Source organism: Triticum urartu, chromosome 2, assembly GCF_003073215.2.
Source record: "Triticum urartu cultivar G1812 chromosome 2, Tu2.1, whole genome shotgun sequence".
Taxonomy (NCBI): Eukaryota; Viridiplantae; Streptophyta; class Magnoliopsida; order Poales; family Poaceae; genus Triticum; species Triticum urartu.
In genome coordinates, this window is record NC_053023.1 from 156,497,907 (window position 1) to 156,516,204 (window position 18,298).

The following is an 18,298-nucleotide window of genomic DNA, read 5'->3' on the forward strand; positions in this document are numbered from 1 at the left end:
TAATCGAGTAGCTCATGAACTAGCAAAGGTTAGCTAGGTTTTCTTCTCCAAGTGTTTGAATGGATAACGCTCCTAATAAGGTTATCCCTTTACTTGTAGACGATGCTAGTTTACTTATGAATGAATAAAGGAGAAGAAGTTATAAAAAAAAGTGGAATTGATATTATCCTTTAAGATAAATAAAATAACAAACTAAAAACTAAATAAATAATGACCAAATTTACACACAATTTACACCTAAATTGTGTTTTTTATAGTATGCTGGATCGCCGGTTTCGGTCACGCGCGCCAAATAGTTGTTTTTTCCGACGCGCGGCTAATCTAGCGCTCCTGCTGGAGTCCTCTAAGGACACGGCACAAACTCGTCGGTTCCATGCTCGACCAATCAAGCTTAGAATAGAACAAGGGTTATCTTCTCACCCCGGGGCTTGAAGTGGTGTTCCAATAAAGTCACATCAACCAGTACGTGCCAGCAGACTGTGTCCGCAAAGGCGCCGGTATCACAGATCAACGTTATGACAGGTCCGGTCGTCAGCACGCCGGAGCTGAATCTGACTCCTCATATACCTCCGAAGCCGAACCCATGCTCCAGATCGCCCTCATAACACTTCTGAAGATGCCAGTGGTTTACGGGCCCGTAAACCCTTATCTGTCTGCCACCAGGAATTGCCATCAGCGAACGAAAGCTGATGGCATCAAATCAGTCGGAGTCGCATGTGCTAGCACGTACTAGCCGAAAATCCTACACGTACTAGCTGATAACACAAAGGACTCCGCCCACTTTCAATCTTCAGAACAAAAGAGAGACTGGCTTTTTAGCCAAAGCTCAATCTCAGCATTTTACCACTGGCGCCTGGATAGGTGAGATATCGTGATAGTAGTCTAGTATAGCAACGGACGCAAATGGCAGACTACTCGCGTGTTAGGGTCGTCAGTCGGAGCCTCGTCAAGGCGGCCGGCACCGTCACGCCGCGCATCCTCGCCGTTTCCAACCTCGACCTGCTCCCTCGGCCCATACCGTCCTTGCTCCTCTGCGCCTACCGCAAGCCCTCCACCGGCTGCTTCGGCGATGTCGTGGCCATCTTCAAGGCCAGTCTACCGTCCCTGCTCGAGCACTTCTTCCCCCTCGCCGGCCGCCTCGTGTACAGCCCGCGCTCCGGGGTTCCGGAGGTGCACTGCGACAACCAGGGCGCGGAGCTTGTCGTCGGTGAGGCCGGCGTGGAACTGGCGAGCCTGGACTATGGCGCGCTAGGCGCGTCGCTGGCGAGGATCGGCGCGCTCGTCCAGTACGGCGCCGACGTCGTGCTCTCGGTGCAGCTCGTGTCCTTCGCCTGCGGCGGGTTCACCGTCGCGTGGTGCTCCAACCACGTGGTCATGGACGGGTACGGGCTGTGCATGCTCGCCAGCATGTGGTCCGAGCTCGCGCGGTCCGGGAGGATCGACACCACCCGCGGCGGCGGGGCCCCCAGCTTCGACCGCTCCGTGCTGCCGCGCCCCCGCGCTGCGCCGTCGTACAGCCCCTCGCTCAGCGAGGCGTTCACGCCGTTCGAAGGCAAGCATCTGGTTAACTCGCTCACGGCCGAGAGCTACTGCGTCACGCGCCTGTACTACGTCGAGGAGCGTGATATCGCTATGCTGCGCGCGCGGGCGAGCGGGGAGGGTGTCGGCGAGCTACGCGCGACCCGCCTCGAGGCGATGTCGGCGTACCTGTGGAAAGCCTTGGCCGCCGTCGTGGCCGCGTCCGGCTCCGACGAGACCTGCCGCATGGGCTGGTGGGTGGACGGGCGGCGGAGGCTGAGCGTGCCGGGAAACGAGGCCGCGATGCGCAACTACGTCGGCAACGTCGGGACGTTCGCGCTCGCGGAAGCAGCCGTGGAGGAGATCCGGCGGCGGCCGCTCCCGGAGGTGGCGTCGATGGTGCGGGAGGCGATCGCGGCGAGGGCCACCGAGGAGCATTTCCAGGAGCTGATGGACTGGGTGGAGGAGCACAAGGGCGGCAGGTTCGTGGAGACGGCGACCGTCGGGCTGGGCAGCCCGGCGTTGGCCGTGACGTCATTCGCGTCGTTCCGCCTTCAGACGGACTTCGGCTTCGGGCACGCCGCCCTGGCGATGCCGATGATGCTCGCCGGGACCGGGAGGCTGTGCGCCGGCTTCGTGAAGATCGTCCCGCGCCCCGGAGGCGACGGCTCGTGGGTCGTCAGCATGGTGGTGTGGCCAAGGCTCGCCGCCGCGCTCGACTCTGACGAGCCGCGCATCCTGAGGCCGGTCACCGCCGAGTACCTCGGCCTCAAGGCAGAAAACCCGTGTAGCCGGCTATGATCACCCTTGGCTCGTCGACGTGCCCTTCCTCCTCTCCGACACGAAGGTGCCGCGCCTCTCTACCTGCTCCTAGTCCGCCGAGCATCGCTGGTGTGGGACGCCGGGCTGGAGCAGTACGCCGGCGAGTCGGCGACTACGCGTGGTGTGCGCTTGTCCACTGGCACGGGCCGTACGGGAGGAACTTGTTCCGCGGCTTCCCGGCAGCCAACTCGTTGCCCACGTCCATTTATCCATCCATCGATCCATGCAAATAAAAACCATGCATGGTCTGTTGGCGGCTGCTTGGGTCCTGGGCGGGTACATGAGACATGTTGATGCTGCCGATAATGTTCAGCTCTCTACATTTGCCGGCGGGCACGGCTTCAATCGCTTCCGGTGACCATGGTGTGGGCTCTCTCCCCGTCACGTGGTAGTCAGCGGGTGTGCTCCACCGTCGGTGCGGTCTGTGTGGTAGACACTCAGTCCTGTGTCAGTGCACTCATTGCTGTGTGCGGTGGCCATCGAAAAGTCTTTGTGAGGATTACTTCCTCTGGATTCGGTGGTTGCTACGTGTGGCTCATACTGGTGACAATGCGTGATTTAGCCAGAAAGCTTCTTTGTGAGTTTTGGTTGTTCTCATCTTGTTGGTCTGCTTTAGGCAATGGGTTGCAATCTATAGCAGCTGCTTGACGCAGAATATGGTTGTGCAACAGCAGTAGCAGGATTTCTAACCCAACACATGTGGTTGCTTGGGGTCACGGAAAAGGGGTGGCGACAACACCCGATTGCCTTCGATTTGATGATGCTTCTCAAGTAACCGGTCTCGAGCTTCAAGGTGGAAACTCTAGGTCTATCGGAGTTGGTTATACCTGACAATAACAATGTTTTTTGCATCGTAACCTTGTTCAAGGCATTGCATGGATATACTTGGACTTGTTCTTCATGATAAAAATCTAGAATCTGACATTTGGTGTTTGGATGCGGTGACGGCACCGCTCAAGCATCATTCCCTTTCTAAAGGCGTTGTTGTTGAAAAACATCATTGTCTTTATGGTGTCAAGAGTTGGTTGGTGCGGATATGATTGTTGATGTAGTTTGTTGATCATTATTTCAATTGCCTAGGTTTCTCTTTTTTTTTTCTAGTCAGGCATAATTTTAGTTTTGTATGACTTTGCTAATTACCGACGTGTCTATTTAGTGCTGTTTGGTTGCCACCCTGATGCAAAATCGCCTGACCTGATGCTTACCTGAGACCGGCGTGAACCTTGTTTGGTTGGTGTCCTGAAACATTAGCCTAACCTGTGAAAGCTGCAGAAGCGATTAGCCAGGAGGTAGCCTCCGGCAATATGCTTAGCCTGAGTCAGGCCTCCAATTTCTCCTGCTTGGGTGTGCCTGAAGCAAGGCAGATATTAAAAAATTATTTCTTTTGCAAAGATTTGATGGTTTGGAGTTCTTTATGCATTAATTGTACTGTTGAATGTCAGCCTAGCCAGGCCATCTTCAGGCGCCACATTTTATCAGGCACGTAACTCAGGGCGCCAACCAAACAGGCCCTTTGTATTTGTGCGTTGATGCTGCCTATGAGCCAACCAAACAGGCCCTTTGTATTTGTGTGTTGACGCTGCCTATGAGCGTTCTAACTATGCAGAGATGGTTCCCTAAAAAAACTATGCAGAAATGGGGTATGTGCTTATGGTGTTTGTATTCATTTGATGTTTTACTTTGAGTCAATAAAATCTAACCTTTGTTGAAGAGGAAGAAATACTGTTACAGTCTTTATCAATCATCTTGGCAACAGATACAAGTATTCAGAGGAATTCAGAAGAGGAGGAGAAGAAGAGGACATGTGAGGCTGGGGAAAGTGTTCACGAATAACTGAATTGAATGAATAAAACAGACTTCCGGAGCAGGGGTGCATTGAAGCACATTTTTCTAAACTCCTCACAAATTATGTTTAAAACATTCTATTTTTTATTTTTTATTTACATAAATACGCATGCATGTGGTCTAAGTCTGTGTGAAACTTCGTTCAATAATACGCTGCACAAAGAAGGCAATAATTTTGGCCTCAAAATCAACAAAAAAGAAAACAATCATATTTTTTCATTATTTGTCTTTTTTATCAGTCACATGCAAGCACATATATTGATGAAAATTTGGCCCGGTATACTACACTGCTATACATGCATCTAAAAAAAAATCAAAATTTTCATGCTGTAAAAATCCTCTTGTTGAACTTCATAAAACCAGGCTCAGATGACAACATTTGGGGTGAAAAATGCATTTTCTATGATGCACGGACTATCCTTCGGTGTTCTGGTATGTTGATCTGCGTTTAAATAAGCCACATGTTTCCTCGAACACCTATGTATAAAAACCTCAAACAATATACTAATCAAAGTACTTTCCCAGATTTCCACTCTCTTCATGTGCACCCGGACTGCCGAACATGCATGCATTGCAGCATCCGGTACAGGACAAGGTCTGGAAAGGTTGAGTTTATTTTCATAATGAGAAATTTACGGTGCATCTTGGAGTCAGTTTTCTGGTTGGGTTGCTAGCTAGGGTAGTATTGTTTATAAACAAGAAAAAAGAAGGTGCCACTTGCGCCGCTGAATGGGTAAATCCATTTACCAGAAAAAGGAAAAAAAAGCTTCACCTCGTGTCACTCCCACGAGCGACATGGGCGCCTCCATCATGCCGGTGCCTACATCCTCCATCTCTCCGTCCCTCTCCTCGCCACCGCTGGCGGCAACTGGGCCTCTTCCTCCCTCTTGCGTGTCATCTGGGTGGCGTCGGACAGGACCACATCATCAAGGTCAATGTCCTCAATCCTCAACTGCAGCATCAACTCCTCGAGATCGGCCTCGCCAGCTCTCGGTGCAGAAGAACTAGTCGCCATGGAAACCCTAGGAGCATCATCGAGGAAGAAGTTCGAAAGGAAACACCCATTGAATACCTCCCAGACCACGTGTGCCAAGGCCAGGTATGCGTCACTAGGGCGTCCCTTTGTTAGCTCGAGTGAGGCGATGGAAGGAGAGATTAGTGATGAGGGAACGGTGGCTCAACTCCGGGTCGCCTAGGGCATCATTGTGGCGACAGCTAGGGTTTCACCAAGCTACCCCCTTGAAAGCATGGTAATAAACAAAATCACTTTGCAACAATGCAGGAAGCATCTAGGAAGGACGTGGAGAAGGCATTTTGTGTGCTTCAAGCTCGTTGGGGAATTGTGCGTGGCGCTGCAATGATATGGGAATCAAAAAATTTGTGACAGCTGATGACATGTTGTATTCTTTTGCACAATATGATTGTCGAGGATGAGGGTGATGGTGTAGCCCAAACCAATGATTTTGAAGCACCTGGAGAACACGTTGAAATCCCGGAAGATCAAGATGCAACTCAGCTCATGAATTTTCTGCAGATGTATCAGAATCTTCGAGGTCATCAGGTGTACGCGCAGCTACTCAAGGGTCTTGTGGAGCATATGTGGACCCACAATGAAACCGAGAGAACTGATGTTTGAGTTGTGCACTTAATAATTTTAATGTTTATGTTCGGTACCAATATTTGTTATTTACGCGCAACATTGGCTTGTACCACTGACATGCATGGATTAGCATGAATTTGAGACTCCGGATTTGAGATATGTGAATGTTGGGAGCGAAATATGAGGGCCTGTCCGGGTGCGCCCGCGGATGTGGACGGACGCGTCCGCAAACATATAGAGGGCCGGATTTACTAAACCCGGTTGTAGATGCTCTAGCCTTTGCTGAAGTGAAAAAACGCTGTTACAGTCCCTATCAATTATCTTGGCAGCAGATACAATCATACAAGTATTCAGAGGAATTCAGAAGAGGAGGACAAGAAGAGGAGTAGCATGTGATGTTGGAGAAAATGTTCACGAATAACTGAACTGAATGAATAAAGCGGACTTTCCGAGCACGGGTGCATTGAAGCACGTTTTTGGAACTCCTCAAAAATGATGTTTTAAAAGATTTTTTTCTTTACATAAATATGCATGCATGTGGTCTAAGTATGTGTGAAATTTCGTTCAATAATACGTTATATTATACGCTGCACAACGAAGGCAAAATCTTGGCCTCAAAATCGACAAAAAAAAAACAAGCCCATTTTTTCATTATTTGTCTTTTTTAACTGTCACATGCAAGCACGTATATTCATGAAAATTTGGCCAATATACTACACCGCTATATATGTATGTAAAAAAATCTAAATTGTTCATGCTGCAAAAATCCTCTTGTTGAACTTCATAAAACCAGGCTTCGATGTAGAATTGTATTGAATAATTGTTGATGCAATATTGTGCCGATACAAGAAGTATATATAAGAGCTAAGCCGCACCTGACCTAGCCTTATTACAAACCGAGTAGGAGTCATAATCCTAATACAAGTTGTATTCTAACACCCCCTGCAGTGTCAACGGTAGGCTTGACGACGTTGAGACTGAAACGAATGTCTTGAAATAGAGTAGTCGCGAGGCCTTTAGTAAAGATATCAGCAAACTGAGCAGAAGTAGGCACGTGGAGAACGCGAACTTGACCGAGAGCCACCTTCTCTCGAACAAAATGAATGTCGATCTCAATATGCTTGGTGCGACGGTGTTGAACCGGATTCCCTGACATGTAGACAGCTGAAATATTATCACAGTAAACAATGGTAGCTTGCTCAATAGGACGGTGCAGCTCCGACAGCAACTGGCGCAAGCAAACCGTATCAGCAACCGCATGAGCCACAACGCGGTACTCAGTTTCAGCAGACGAGCGGAAGACCGTAACCTGCCTTTTTGAAGACCAAGAAACCAAATTGTTACCAAGAAAAACACAAAATCCGGATGTGGACCTACGAGTATCTAGACAACCAGCCCAGTCTGCATCAGAGTAAGCTGTCAAGGAGGTGGGAGGATTTGTTGATATGAAGACCTAAGTCTAGTGTGCCTTTGAGATACCAAAGAATATGTTTGAAATGATTGTAGTGTGGAATACGAGGATCATGCATGTATAAACAAGCTTGTTGGACAGTAAAAGAAATTTCAGGACGAGTGAGAGTGAGATACTGAAGTGCACCGGTAAGACTACGATAAAGAGAAGGATCGGAGAAAGGATCACCGTCGGCAGAGAGTTTGGAATCTGTATCAACAGGGGTACGGGAAGTTTGACAATCAAGCATACCAGCACGAGAAAGAAGATCCAGAGTGTACTGATGTTGAGACAAGAAAAGACCAGAGGAGTCACAGATAACAGCAATACCTAAGAAGTGGTGAAGAAGACCTAAATCTGTCATAGAGAATTCGTGGCGAAGAAGAGAGATAATATGATCTAAAAATTGTTGTGAGGAAGCAGTGAGGATAATATCATCAACATATAAAAGAAGGTAAGCAGTGTTGTTGTTGTGATGAAAGGTGAAGAGTGAAGTGTCAGAATGGGAAGGAGTAAAACCGATGGTTTGAGCATAAGTAGAAAAGTGTTGGAACCAGGCATGTGGTGCTTGTTTAAGACCATAAAGAGATTTTTGAAGAAGACAAACATGATTAGGATAAGAGGAAAGTTCGAAGCCAAGAGGTTGTTGACAATAGACTATTTCTTGAAGAGAGCCATGAAGAAAAAGTATTTTTGACATTTAGTTGATGAATTGGCTAGGAAGAAGAGGCAGCGATGCTAAGGACAGTGCGAATAGTGCTAGGCTTGACAACTGGAGAGAAAGTCTCATCATAATCGATCCCGTGTTGCTGAGAGTAACCACGGCATACTCATCGAGCCTTATAACGTGCAAGACTCCCATCAGAATTAAATTTATGGCGAAAAACCCATTTGCTCGAAACGATATTTGTATTGGAAGGCCGAGGAACTAACTGCCACGTGTTATTCTGCAGAAGGGCATCATATTCATCTTTCATAGTTGCGGCCCAATTTGTTGGGGAACGCAGTATTTCAAAAAAAATTCCTACGATCACGCAAGATCTATCTAGGAGATGCATAGCAACAAGAGGGGAGAGTGTGTCTACGTACCCTCATAGACCGAAAGCGGAAGCGTTGAGTAACGCGGTTGATGTAGTTGAACGTCTTCGCGATCCAACCGATCAAGTACCGAATGCACGGCACCTCCGCGATCTGCACACGTTCAGCTCGGTGACATCCCTCAAACTCTAGATCCAGCTGAGGTCGAGGGAGAGTTTCGTCAGCACGACGGCGTGTTGACGGTGATGATGAAGTTGCCGATGCAGGGCTTCGCCTAAGCACTACGACAATATGACCGAGGTGTGTTTCTGTGGAGGGGGGCACCGCACACGGCTAATACAATTGTCAACTTGTGTGTTCTAGGGTATCCCTGCCCTCGTATATAAAGGAGCAAGGGGGAGGCTGTCCGGCCCTCATAGGGCACGCCCAAGGGGGGCAATCCTACTCCAAGTAGGAGTTGGATCCCCCCTTTCCTAGTACTACTAGGAGAAGAAGGAAGGAGAGGAGAAAGAGAAGGAAGGAGGGGCCGCCGCCCCTCACCCTAGTCCAATTCGGACTAGGCCCATGGGGGGCGCGCAGCCAGCCCTTGGCTGCCCCTCTCTCTCTCTCCCTAGGCCCAATAAGGCCCATTACTTCTCCGGTGGTTCTGATAACCCTTCCAGCACTCCGATATATATCCGGTGACCCTCGGAACTATTCTGGTGTCCGAATATAGTCATCCAATATATCAATATTTAGTTCTCGACCATTCCGAGACTCCTCGTCATGTCTGTGATCACATCCGGGACTCCAAACAACCTTCGGTACATCAAATCACATAAACTCATAATACCGATCGTCATCGAACGTTAAGCGTGCGGACCCTACGGGTTCGAGAACTATGTAGACATGACCGAGACTCATCCCCGGTCAATAACCAACAACGGAACCTGGATGCTCATATTGGTTCCTACATATTCTACGAAGATCTTTATCGATCAAACTGCATAACAACATACGTTGTTCCCTTTGTCATCGGTATGTTACTTGCCCGAGATTCGATCATCGGTATCACCATACCTAGTTCAATCTCGTTACCGGAAAGTCTCTTTACTTGTTCCATAATGCATCATCTCGTAACTAACTCATTAGTTACATTGCTTGCTAGGCTCGTAGTGATGTGCATTACCGAGAGGGCCCAGAGATACCTCTCCGATACACGGAGTGACAAATCCTAGTCTCGGTCTATGCCAACTCAACAAACACCATCGGAGACACCTGTAGAGCATCTTTATAATCACCCAGTTACGTTGTGATGTTTGATAGCACACTAAGTGTTCCTCTGGTATTCGGGAGTTGCATAATCTCATAGTCATAGGAACATGTATAAGTTATGAAGAAAGCAATAGCAATAAACTAAACGATCATAGTGCTAAGCTAATGGATGGGTCAAGTCAATCACATCATTCTCAAATGATGTGATCCCGTTCATCAAATGACAACTCATGTCTATGGGTAGGAAACTTAACCATCTTTGATTAACGAGCTAGTCAAGTAGAGGCACACTAGTGACACTTTGTTTGTCTGTGTATTCACACATGTACTAAGTTTCCGGTTAAAACAATTCTAGCATGAATAATAAACATTTATCATGATATAAGGGAATATAAATAACAACTTTATTATTGCCTCTAGGGCATATTTCCTTCGGTCTCCCACTTGCACTAGAGTCAATAATCTAGATTACATTGTAACGATTCTAACACCCATGGAGCCTTGGTGTTGATCATGTTTTGCTCGTGAGAGAGGCTTAGTCAACGGGTCTGCAACATTCATATCTGTATGTATCTTGCAAATCTCTATGCCTCCCTCCTTGACTTGATCGCGGATGGAATTGAAGTGTCTTTTGATGTGCTTGGTTCTCTTGTGAAATCTGGATTCCTTTGCCAAGGTGATACGTCTCCGTCGTATCTACTTTTCCAAACACTTTTGCCCTTGTTTTGGACTCTAACTTGCATGATTTGAATGGAACTAACCCGGACTGACGCTGTTTTCAGCAGAATTACCATGGTGTTATTTATGTGCAGAAACAAAAGTTCTCAGAATGACCCGAAACTTCACGGAACATCTTTTCGGAAATAATAAAAAATCTGTGCAAAATATGAAGACCAGGGGCCCACACCCTAGCCACGAGGATGGGAGGCGTGCCTGTCCCCCTAGGGCGCGCCCCCTACCTCGTGGGCCCCCTGGAGCTCCTCCGACCTCAACTCCAACTCTATATATTTGGTTTCGGGGAGAAAAAAATAAAGGAGAAGGATTCATCGCGTTTTACGATACGGAGCCGCCGCCAAGCCCTAAAACCTCTCGGGAGGGCTGATCTGGAGTCCGTTCGGGGCTCCGGAGAGGGGAATCCATCGCCATCGTCATCATCAACCATCCTCCATCACCAATTTCATGATGCTCATCGCCGTGCGTGAGTAATTCCATCATAGGCTTGCTGGGCGGTGATGGGTTGGATGAGATTTATCATGTAATCGAGTTAGTTTTGTTAGGGTTTGATCCCTAGTATCCACTATGTTCTAAGATTGATGTTGCTATGACTTTGCTATGCTTAATGCTTGTCACTAGGGCCCGAGTGCCATTGTCAGTGTCAAAACCGGCGGATCTCGGGTAGGGGGTCCCGAACTGTGCGTCTAGGCCGGATGGTAACAGGAGGCAGGGGACACGATGTTTTACCCAGGTTCGGGCCCTCTTGATGGAGGTAAAATCCTACGTTCTGCTTGATTAATATTGATGATATGGGTAGTACAAGAGTAGATCTACCACGAGATCAGAGAGGCTAAACCCTAGAAGCTAGCCTATGGTATGATTGTTGTTCGTCCTATGGACTAAAACTCTCCGGTTTATATAGACACCGGAGAGGGCTAGGGTTACACAGAGTTGGTTACAATGGTAGGAGATCTACATATCCATATCGCCAAGCTTGCCTTCCACGCCAAGGAAAGTCCCTTCCGGACACGGGACAAAGTCTTCAATCTTGTGTCTTCATAGTCCAGGAGTCCGGCCGAAGGTATAGTCCGGCCATCCGGACACCCCCTAATCCAAGACTCCCTCAGTAGCCCCTGAACCAGGCTTCAATGACGACGAGTCCGGCGCGCAGATTGTCTTCGGCATTGCAAGGCAGGTTCCTCCTCCAAGTACTTCATAGAAGATTTTGAACACAAAGGTAGTGTCCGGCTCTGCAAAATAAGTTTCCACATATTGCCATAGAGAGAATAATATTTACACAAATCTAATCTGCTGACGTATTCCGTAGCGTGACATCACACCACGGCCAAGTCTTTATTCGAATCGTTTTATCGTCCCACCTCAGCGCGTTTAGCAAGGCGGTTTCCTTGGCACGTCTTGTTAAAGCAGAGATCGTGTCCCCTTATTCTGGGATTCTCATCAATACAGGTGTGGGTAACCCAACCGCGCCATTGACTACGGCGCTTGGGAGATAAGCGAGTTTTACCAGGCTGGTGGGGGCGCATAGTCGCGTCCGCCCATATAAGGGGATAAGGATCCACCTTTTCATCCACGCCTTCTTCCTCCTTTGCCTATCCATTTCCGCGCACTCGAGCTCCAGCGCCCAAGTCCGCACACCCCACCTCAACCTTCTCCAGCCATGTACGGAATGGGAGGCAAGTGGATGGTCTCCTCCGTCACAGAGGGACACATCAAAAGACTGAGGAAGGTCGGATACTTGTCTAACGACATTGCGCACCGGCTTCCTGAATAGGGGCAGCTCATCCCCACCCCTAGGCCCCATGAGAGGGTGGTGTTCCTCCCCCATTTCCTCCGTGGACTGGGCTTCCCTCTCCACCCATTTGTCCGGGGGCTCATGTTCTACCATGGCCTGGATTTCCACGATCTGGCCCCGAATTTTGTCCTCAACATCTCGGCGTTTATCGTCGTGTGCGAGGCTTTCTTCCTCATCCGCCCCCATTTCGGCCTATGGCTCAAGACTTTCAATGTCAAGCCGAAGGTGGTGCGCGGCACCCAAGCGGAGTGCGGAGGCGCCATGGTGGGCAAGATGCCCAACGTCCTATGGTTCAAGGGCTCCTTCATGGAGTCCCTAAAGGGGTGGCAGTCGGGGTGGTTTTACATCACCGAGCCGCGCGACCCTGAATGGGTCACAGCCCCCGAGTTCCGATCCGGACCCCCTACGCGGCTCGCCTCCTGGAAAGAGATGGGCCTGTCGTGGGGTAAAAAAGGAGAGCTGACCGGACTCCAAACATGCGTCCAAACCCTGGTGGACAGGAATCTCAAACTTGTCAACGTAGTCCAGGTTATGCTCATCCGTCGGATCCTCCCGTGTCAACAACGGGCTTTCAACCTGTGGGAGTTCGACCCGGCGCGGCACCGAACTCTAAGCAGGCTCTTCGACACGACGTATGAAGATGCATGGAAGGTGCTTTTCAAGGGCGCCGAGGCCCCCGCATCCGCTACCGAGGATCGCGGATTCAGCACGCAGCGTCACGCTCGTGCGGTAGGCTGTTTTCACCTTTTACAGGGTATTAGTTTTTCATAGTTTGACTCCATGCGGGATCTAAGTTCCCTTACCTTTGACAGGATTGGCAGGAGATGTCCGGACAGATCAACTGTCCGGCTCCTTTGCCCGAAGGCCCAGCGGACGCTCGCTTGGCGAAGCTGCTGGTTCCGGCACCTTACATGGTGCCGGAGAAGAAGGCCAAGAAGAAGGCCACGGGGACTCGAAAGAGTGCCCGACGCCAGGAGGTGTCGGATTCACCATCCGACGACTCCAAGGCGCGCTCCTCCCATGAAGATGAGGAGGAGGAAGAAGAGACCTCTCCCCCTCCAGCGGGGGGAGGGAAGAAAAGGAAGGCCGCCCCAACCGGGGAGGCCGAAGGGTCCAAGAGGGGGAAGACCCCTCCTCCGGACTACTCCACCAATGCCGACGACGGCGAAGAGGAGTGGCCGCACAGGGCCAAGCCCCTGGCGAGATAAGTACCCGGATACCAGAGTGATTCATAGTATTCCCCCATTGCACAGTTTTTCCTTACGTCGAACATGATTGTGCAGCCCGCCCAAGGCCGGGCTCGACGAGTCGTCGAGCGGCTCCCTGGATTCGTCGGATGTGAATTCGCTCCCGACAGCTTCCTCCCCCCACCCTACGGACGGTGCTGAGGTGGCGTCCCAACAGGTTCCAAGACAGGAGGAGGTGGTCCTGGAGGCGCCGCAAGGCAACCTCCCGGACTCCAGGCGTAAAGGGGATAAAACCCCCAAGGGCTCCAAGTCTGGCCTTGAGCCGGACACCGCGCCGGAACCTTCAACGGTTCTGGAGTCCGGTAGGCAGCCTCCTTCCAAGAGGAGCAAGCCTACCGAGCCGGTGACCTCCGTCCAACCGGAGGCACCGGACAATTTGCTGGAGACGCTTAACGGCGCCTCCATCGACGAGGAGCACCGCACTATTATGAGTGTGGTGATCCAGAAGGTTTGGTCCGCCAAGAGCGGACTGACTGAAGCCTGTGCCAGCCTTCTAACAGACTTTGAGGTAAGTAAAGAATATGTAAAAATATTACCGCATAAACAGTAGTCCCTGATGCTCTGTTCGGTGTTCGGAAAGAAAAGCCGAATAGAGGATCTAATAATCGCAGGAGTCTAACATAATCAAGTCAATATGCGTATGCAGGCTTCGCTGCTGGCCTCCGCCGCACTGACTGCGGAGGTGGATACGCTGAAGCAGAACCTCGAGCGGTCCGAGCAAGAGCTCGGCCTAGCCAAGCAGCAGCTCGAGGAGAAGGAAGGTAAGAAATACCTTATTGAAATATGTGAAAGGTGCAATTGCAAAAAGTGACAGGATTAACGCGGCTATTGTAGGGGCCACAACTGAGGTGGCGACCCTTAAGCAAGCGCTGTTCGAGGCCGAAAAGAGGGCGGCCACGGAGCGCACCGAGCGGGAGAAGCATGAAATGCAGGTTGGCGAGGTGCGGCAAGAGCTCTAGGCTCTTATGAAAAAACATGAGAGTTTGGAGCTTGACTCGAAGACGCGAGAGTCTGAGCTCGCGGCGGCCATTGAAGATGCCAAGTCTGCCAAGGCCGAAGCCCAGAAGGCCCTCCAGGAGGTTGAGGCAATAAAAAAGATAGCGGCAGGTAAGACATTCTTTATGCAAAGCAAGCACGTAAAAGTGAATTACTTGTCACTTACCCGAATCCGGAGCTCTCCAGGAGCATTCGCAGACTTGCCCCGTAGCGTGTCGGATGCCGCCGCCTTCTACCGCGTCGAGGAGGGAAGCTTGACGGAGAAGGTGTTCTGGTCTCAGTATGCTGAGGCCGAACACCCGGTGCCCTTAAGCGACCAGCTGAAACAGCTGGTCGAGCTCCATAAGGTGGCCGAACAGGCCATGAAGGGCCTCATAGTCCGGCTGTGGCCTGGAGAGGCCATGCCTGGGAGCTACTTCGGGCTGGTGAGGCGGCTGGTGGAGGCCTGTCCAAGGCTCGAAGTCATCAAGCGCTCCGTATGCATCGAGGGTGCCCGTAGGGCGCTTGCCCGTGCGAAGGTGCACTGGGGCAAGCTGGATGCTGAGAAGCTTGTGAAGGACGGGCCACCGCCGGGCAATGAGCATCGCAAGCCCGAGATGTATTATGAGGGCGTTCTGGAGGGTGCCCGCCTTGTGGCGGATGAATGTTCCATGAATGTAATTTTTCAGTGAACTCGCTCGTTTTGTCCTGTGCGCTGAAAACTTGTTCATGTGCGCTAAGCAATGCTTTTTGAATTTAAAATATTACCTTCTGTGCGGCCGTTTATCAAATTTTAGAGATGGCGAGTCGTCGGCTTCTGCCCCCAAGGCACGAGTGCTGGGGTGTTCGGGATAAGCATGAGCGCTCTTTTTCCCATTCTTGGGTCCTTCAAGGGAGGCGCTCAACACAATGAACAAGGCAATCGGACTATAGTGCTTGAACACTCTCACTTAGCCATAGAATTCTATAATTTTAAATTTCGGCGAAGCCCCTAGTGTTCGGAAGACCGAGTTCGAGGCGCTATCCACGCCTAGGCCGGACAAAGCCGACTCCTTGCTCTAAGCGGCATAAGTCTTTAGGGACTCGAAAACCTCTCGAACAGCCACCAGCTCTCGCCTCATCATGACGGTCAGTTTTAGCTTTCTCTACTGAGGTGCTTAGCCCAGCTCAACTGGGGAACAATCGCAGTAGTTCTCCTAGTGCTACCTTAGCCGATATGACGGAACGTAAGGTACCAAAACATAGGAGCCGGGCAAACCCAACTATTGACCCAAGACATGATTCGGAGCCGATGCATATAATGCTATAAGTTCGGGGTGCCGCACTTGTGAAAGTGTTCGGACTTCTCACACCATGTTGTGGGGTACTTAAGCCCCTGGCGTATTGGCCGTACCAAAGTGTATGGGTGCAACATGTCATTAATGAACATATATTCGTAAAAAAGAGGTAATGCAATAATAGACGGAAGCTATGCATTGTTTATTTAAAAAAAGCTGCAATCAAAGCAGAACGATACAAATAGTGCGATAAGAAAAAGATGGGACTATCAAATATGTCCTTTCCTGGGGCGAGCTGTGGAATGTTATGCGAAACAGGTATACTGCTCGTTATAGAGACCACCTTAGAGTTCCGTAGTGCGGCGTAGCTTTCTTCTTCCCTCGTTGTATCGTTTGTGTGGCAATTGTACTGCCGGACAAGCCTTCCGAAGAATGGAGTCCTGAAAATAAGAGAAAATTAAGAAATCGGCAGCCCCTAGTGCGGTTTAAGCCGCGTTTCGGGCGTGCCGTGATGGTGCCCCTCCCCCTGTGCCCATGGTATTTCTAGAGCGTAGTTATGTACGCGCAACACTGGTTTCGCAAGTTCGTGAGGGCTGGGGTTGAGGCCGCATTGCTACGCTTGCTTGGAACGTGCCAGGCGGTCTTGTTGTAGGTTACTCCGGGCGCGCTTGACGGTGTCCAGACGTTTAATGGCCGGACTGGAGAATTGCCTTGAGAGGCTGCTTTGTACTTCCGCTGCGATAGCCGCCGTATGCTCCTCCGTTCGGAGAGAGCATTCGGTGTTTCCATTGACCGTGATGACGCCTCGAGGGCCTGGCATCTTGAGCTTGAGGTATGCGTAGTGCGGCACCGCATTGAACTTGGCAAATGCGGTTCGCCCGAGCAGTGCGTGATAGCCACTGCGGAACGGGACTATGTCGAAGATTAACTCCTCGCTTCGGAAATTATCCGGAGATCCGAAGACCACTTCAAGTGTAACTAAGCCTGTACAGTTGGCTTCTACACCTGGTATGACGCCTTTAAAGGTCGTTCTGGTGGGTTTAATCCTCGAGGGATCGATGCCCATTTTCCGCACGGTATCCTGATAAAGTAGGTTCAGGCTGCTGCTGCCGTCCATAAGGACTCTAGTGAGGTGAAATCCGGCAATAATTGGGTCTAGAACCAATGCGGCGAATCCACTATGACGGATGCTAGTGGGGTGGTCCCTTCGATCAAAAGTGATCAGACAGGAAGACCATGGGTTGAACTTTGGGGTGACTGGCTCCATCGCGTATACGTCCCTTAGCACACGCTTCCGCTCCCTCTTGGGGACGTGGGTTGCATATATCATATTCACCGTCCGCACTTGTGGGGGAAAACCTTTCTGTCCACTGTTGTTCGGCGGCCGGGGCTCCTCCTCGTCATCGCTATGCAGCCCCTTGTCTCTGCTTCCGGCATTTAACTTGCCTGCCTGCTTGAACACCCAACAATCCCTGTTGGTGTGATTGGCTGGTTTTCCGGGGGTGCCATGTATCTGGCATGAGCGGTCGAGTATTCGGTCCAAACTGGACGGGCCCGGAGTATTTCTTTTGAATGGCTTTTTCTGCTGACCGGGTTTAGAGCCTTTGAATCCGGCATTAACTGTCGTATCCTCAGCATTGTCGCCGTTAATGCGGCACTTTTGCTTGTTGCGACGCGACCTGCCACTGCTGTCCTTGGTATCCGAATTACCAGGGCTCTTGGTCATGTTATTGCTGCGAGCTAGCCAGCTGTCTTCTCCCGCGCAAAAGCGGGTCATAAGTGTCGTGAGGGCTGCCATAGATTTCGGCTTTTCCTGTCCTAGGTGCCGTGCAAGCCACTCGTCGCGGATGTTATGCTTGAAGGCTGCTAGGGCCTCTGCGTCCGGACAGTCGACGATTTGATTTTTCTTGGTTAGGAACCGTGTCCAGAATTGTCTGGCCGATTCCTCTGGTTGCTGGATTATGTGGCTTAGGTCATCGGCGTCTGGTGGTCGCACATAAGTGCCCTAGAAATTATCGAGGAATGCGGCTTCTAGGTCCTCCCAACAACCAATTGATTCTGCTGGCAAGCTGTTAAGCCAATGCCGGGCTGGTCCTTTAAGCTTGAGTGGGAGGTATTTGATGGCGTGTAGGTCATCATCGCGGGCCATGTGGATATGAAGGAGATAGTCCTCGATCCATACTGCAGGATCTGTTGTGCCATCGTATGATTCGATGTTCACGGGTTTGAAACCCTCGGGGATTTGATGACCATTACTTCATCTGTGAAGCATAGTGGGTGTGTGGCGCCTCTGTATTGGGCTACATCACGACGCAGCTCAAGCGAGCTTTGTCTACTGTGTTCGCCCCGGCCGGATTTACTGTATCCGGCGTGACGAGTACCGTCTCGTGCCGTGGGGCGCCCACGTGATCCGTAGATCGATCTTGTTTGCCTTGCCTTATCCTCCAATATATCTCGCAGGTCTGGCGCATTTTCCCATGCCTTGGTAGTTTTTGAGTGGCGCTGGGGTGCGACTTGAGTGGAGGGCCGAGAGGCCTCTCTGTCGCAGCCACGGGGTGGCCGGTCAGCCGCATCATGCGCTAGTGATGTAGGTTTAGGTGCTTCCTCCTCTAATTGGGGTAGCAACCTGCGCTTTGGGTAGCTCTTGGAGGGGCGTTTGAGTTCATACTCTTCGGCCGCAAGGACTTCAGTCCATCTGTCGGCTAGCAAATCTTGATCAGCTCTAAGCTGTTGCTGTTTTTTCTT

The 18,298-nt window shown here is 50.5% G+C and overlaps 1 protein-coding gene across 1 annotated transcript; it reads left to right on the top strand.

Moving 5' to 3' along the window:
• Nucleotides 1-596: 596 nt before the first annotated feature.
• Nucleotides 597-3,793, top strand: LOC125536511 (coniferyl alcohol acyltransferase-like). Its single transcript, XM_048699737.1, has one exon. The coding sequence runs from the start codon at nucleotides 904-906 to the stop codon at nucleotides 2,317-2,319; it is 1,416 nt and encodes a 471-aa protein (XP_048555694.1). The 5' UTR covers nucleotides 597-903; the 3' UTR covers nucleotides 2,320-3,793.
• The last annotated feature ends 14,505 nt before the right edge of the window (nucleotides 3,794-18,298 follow it).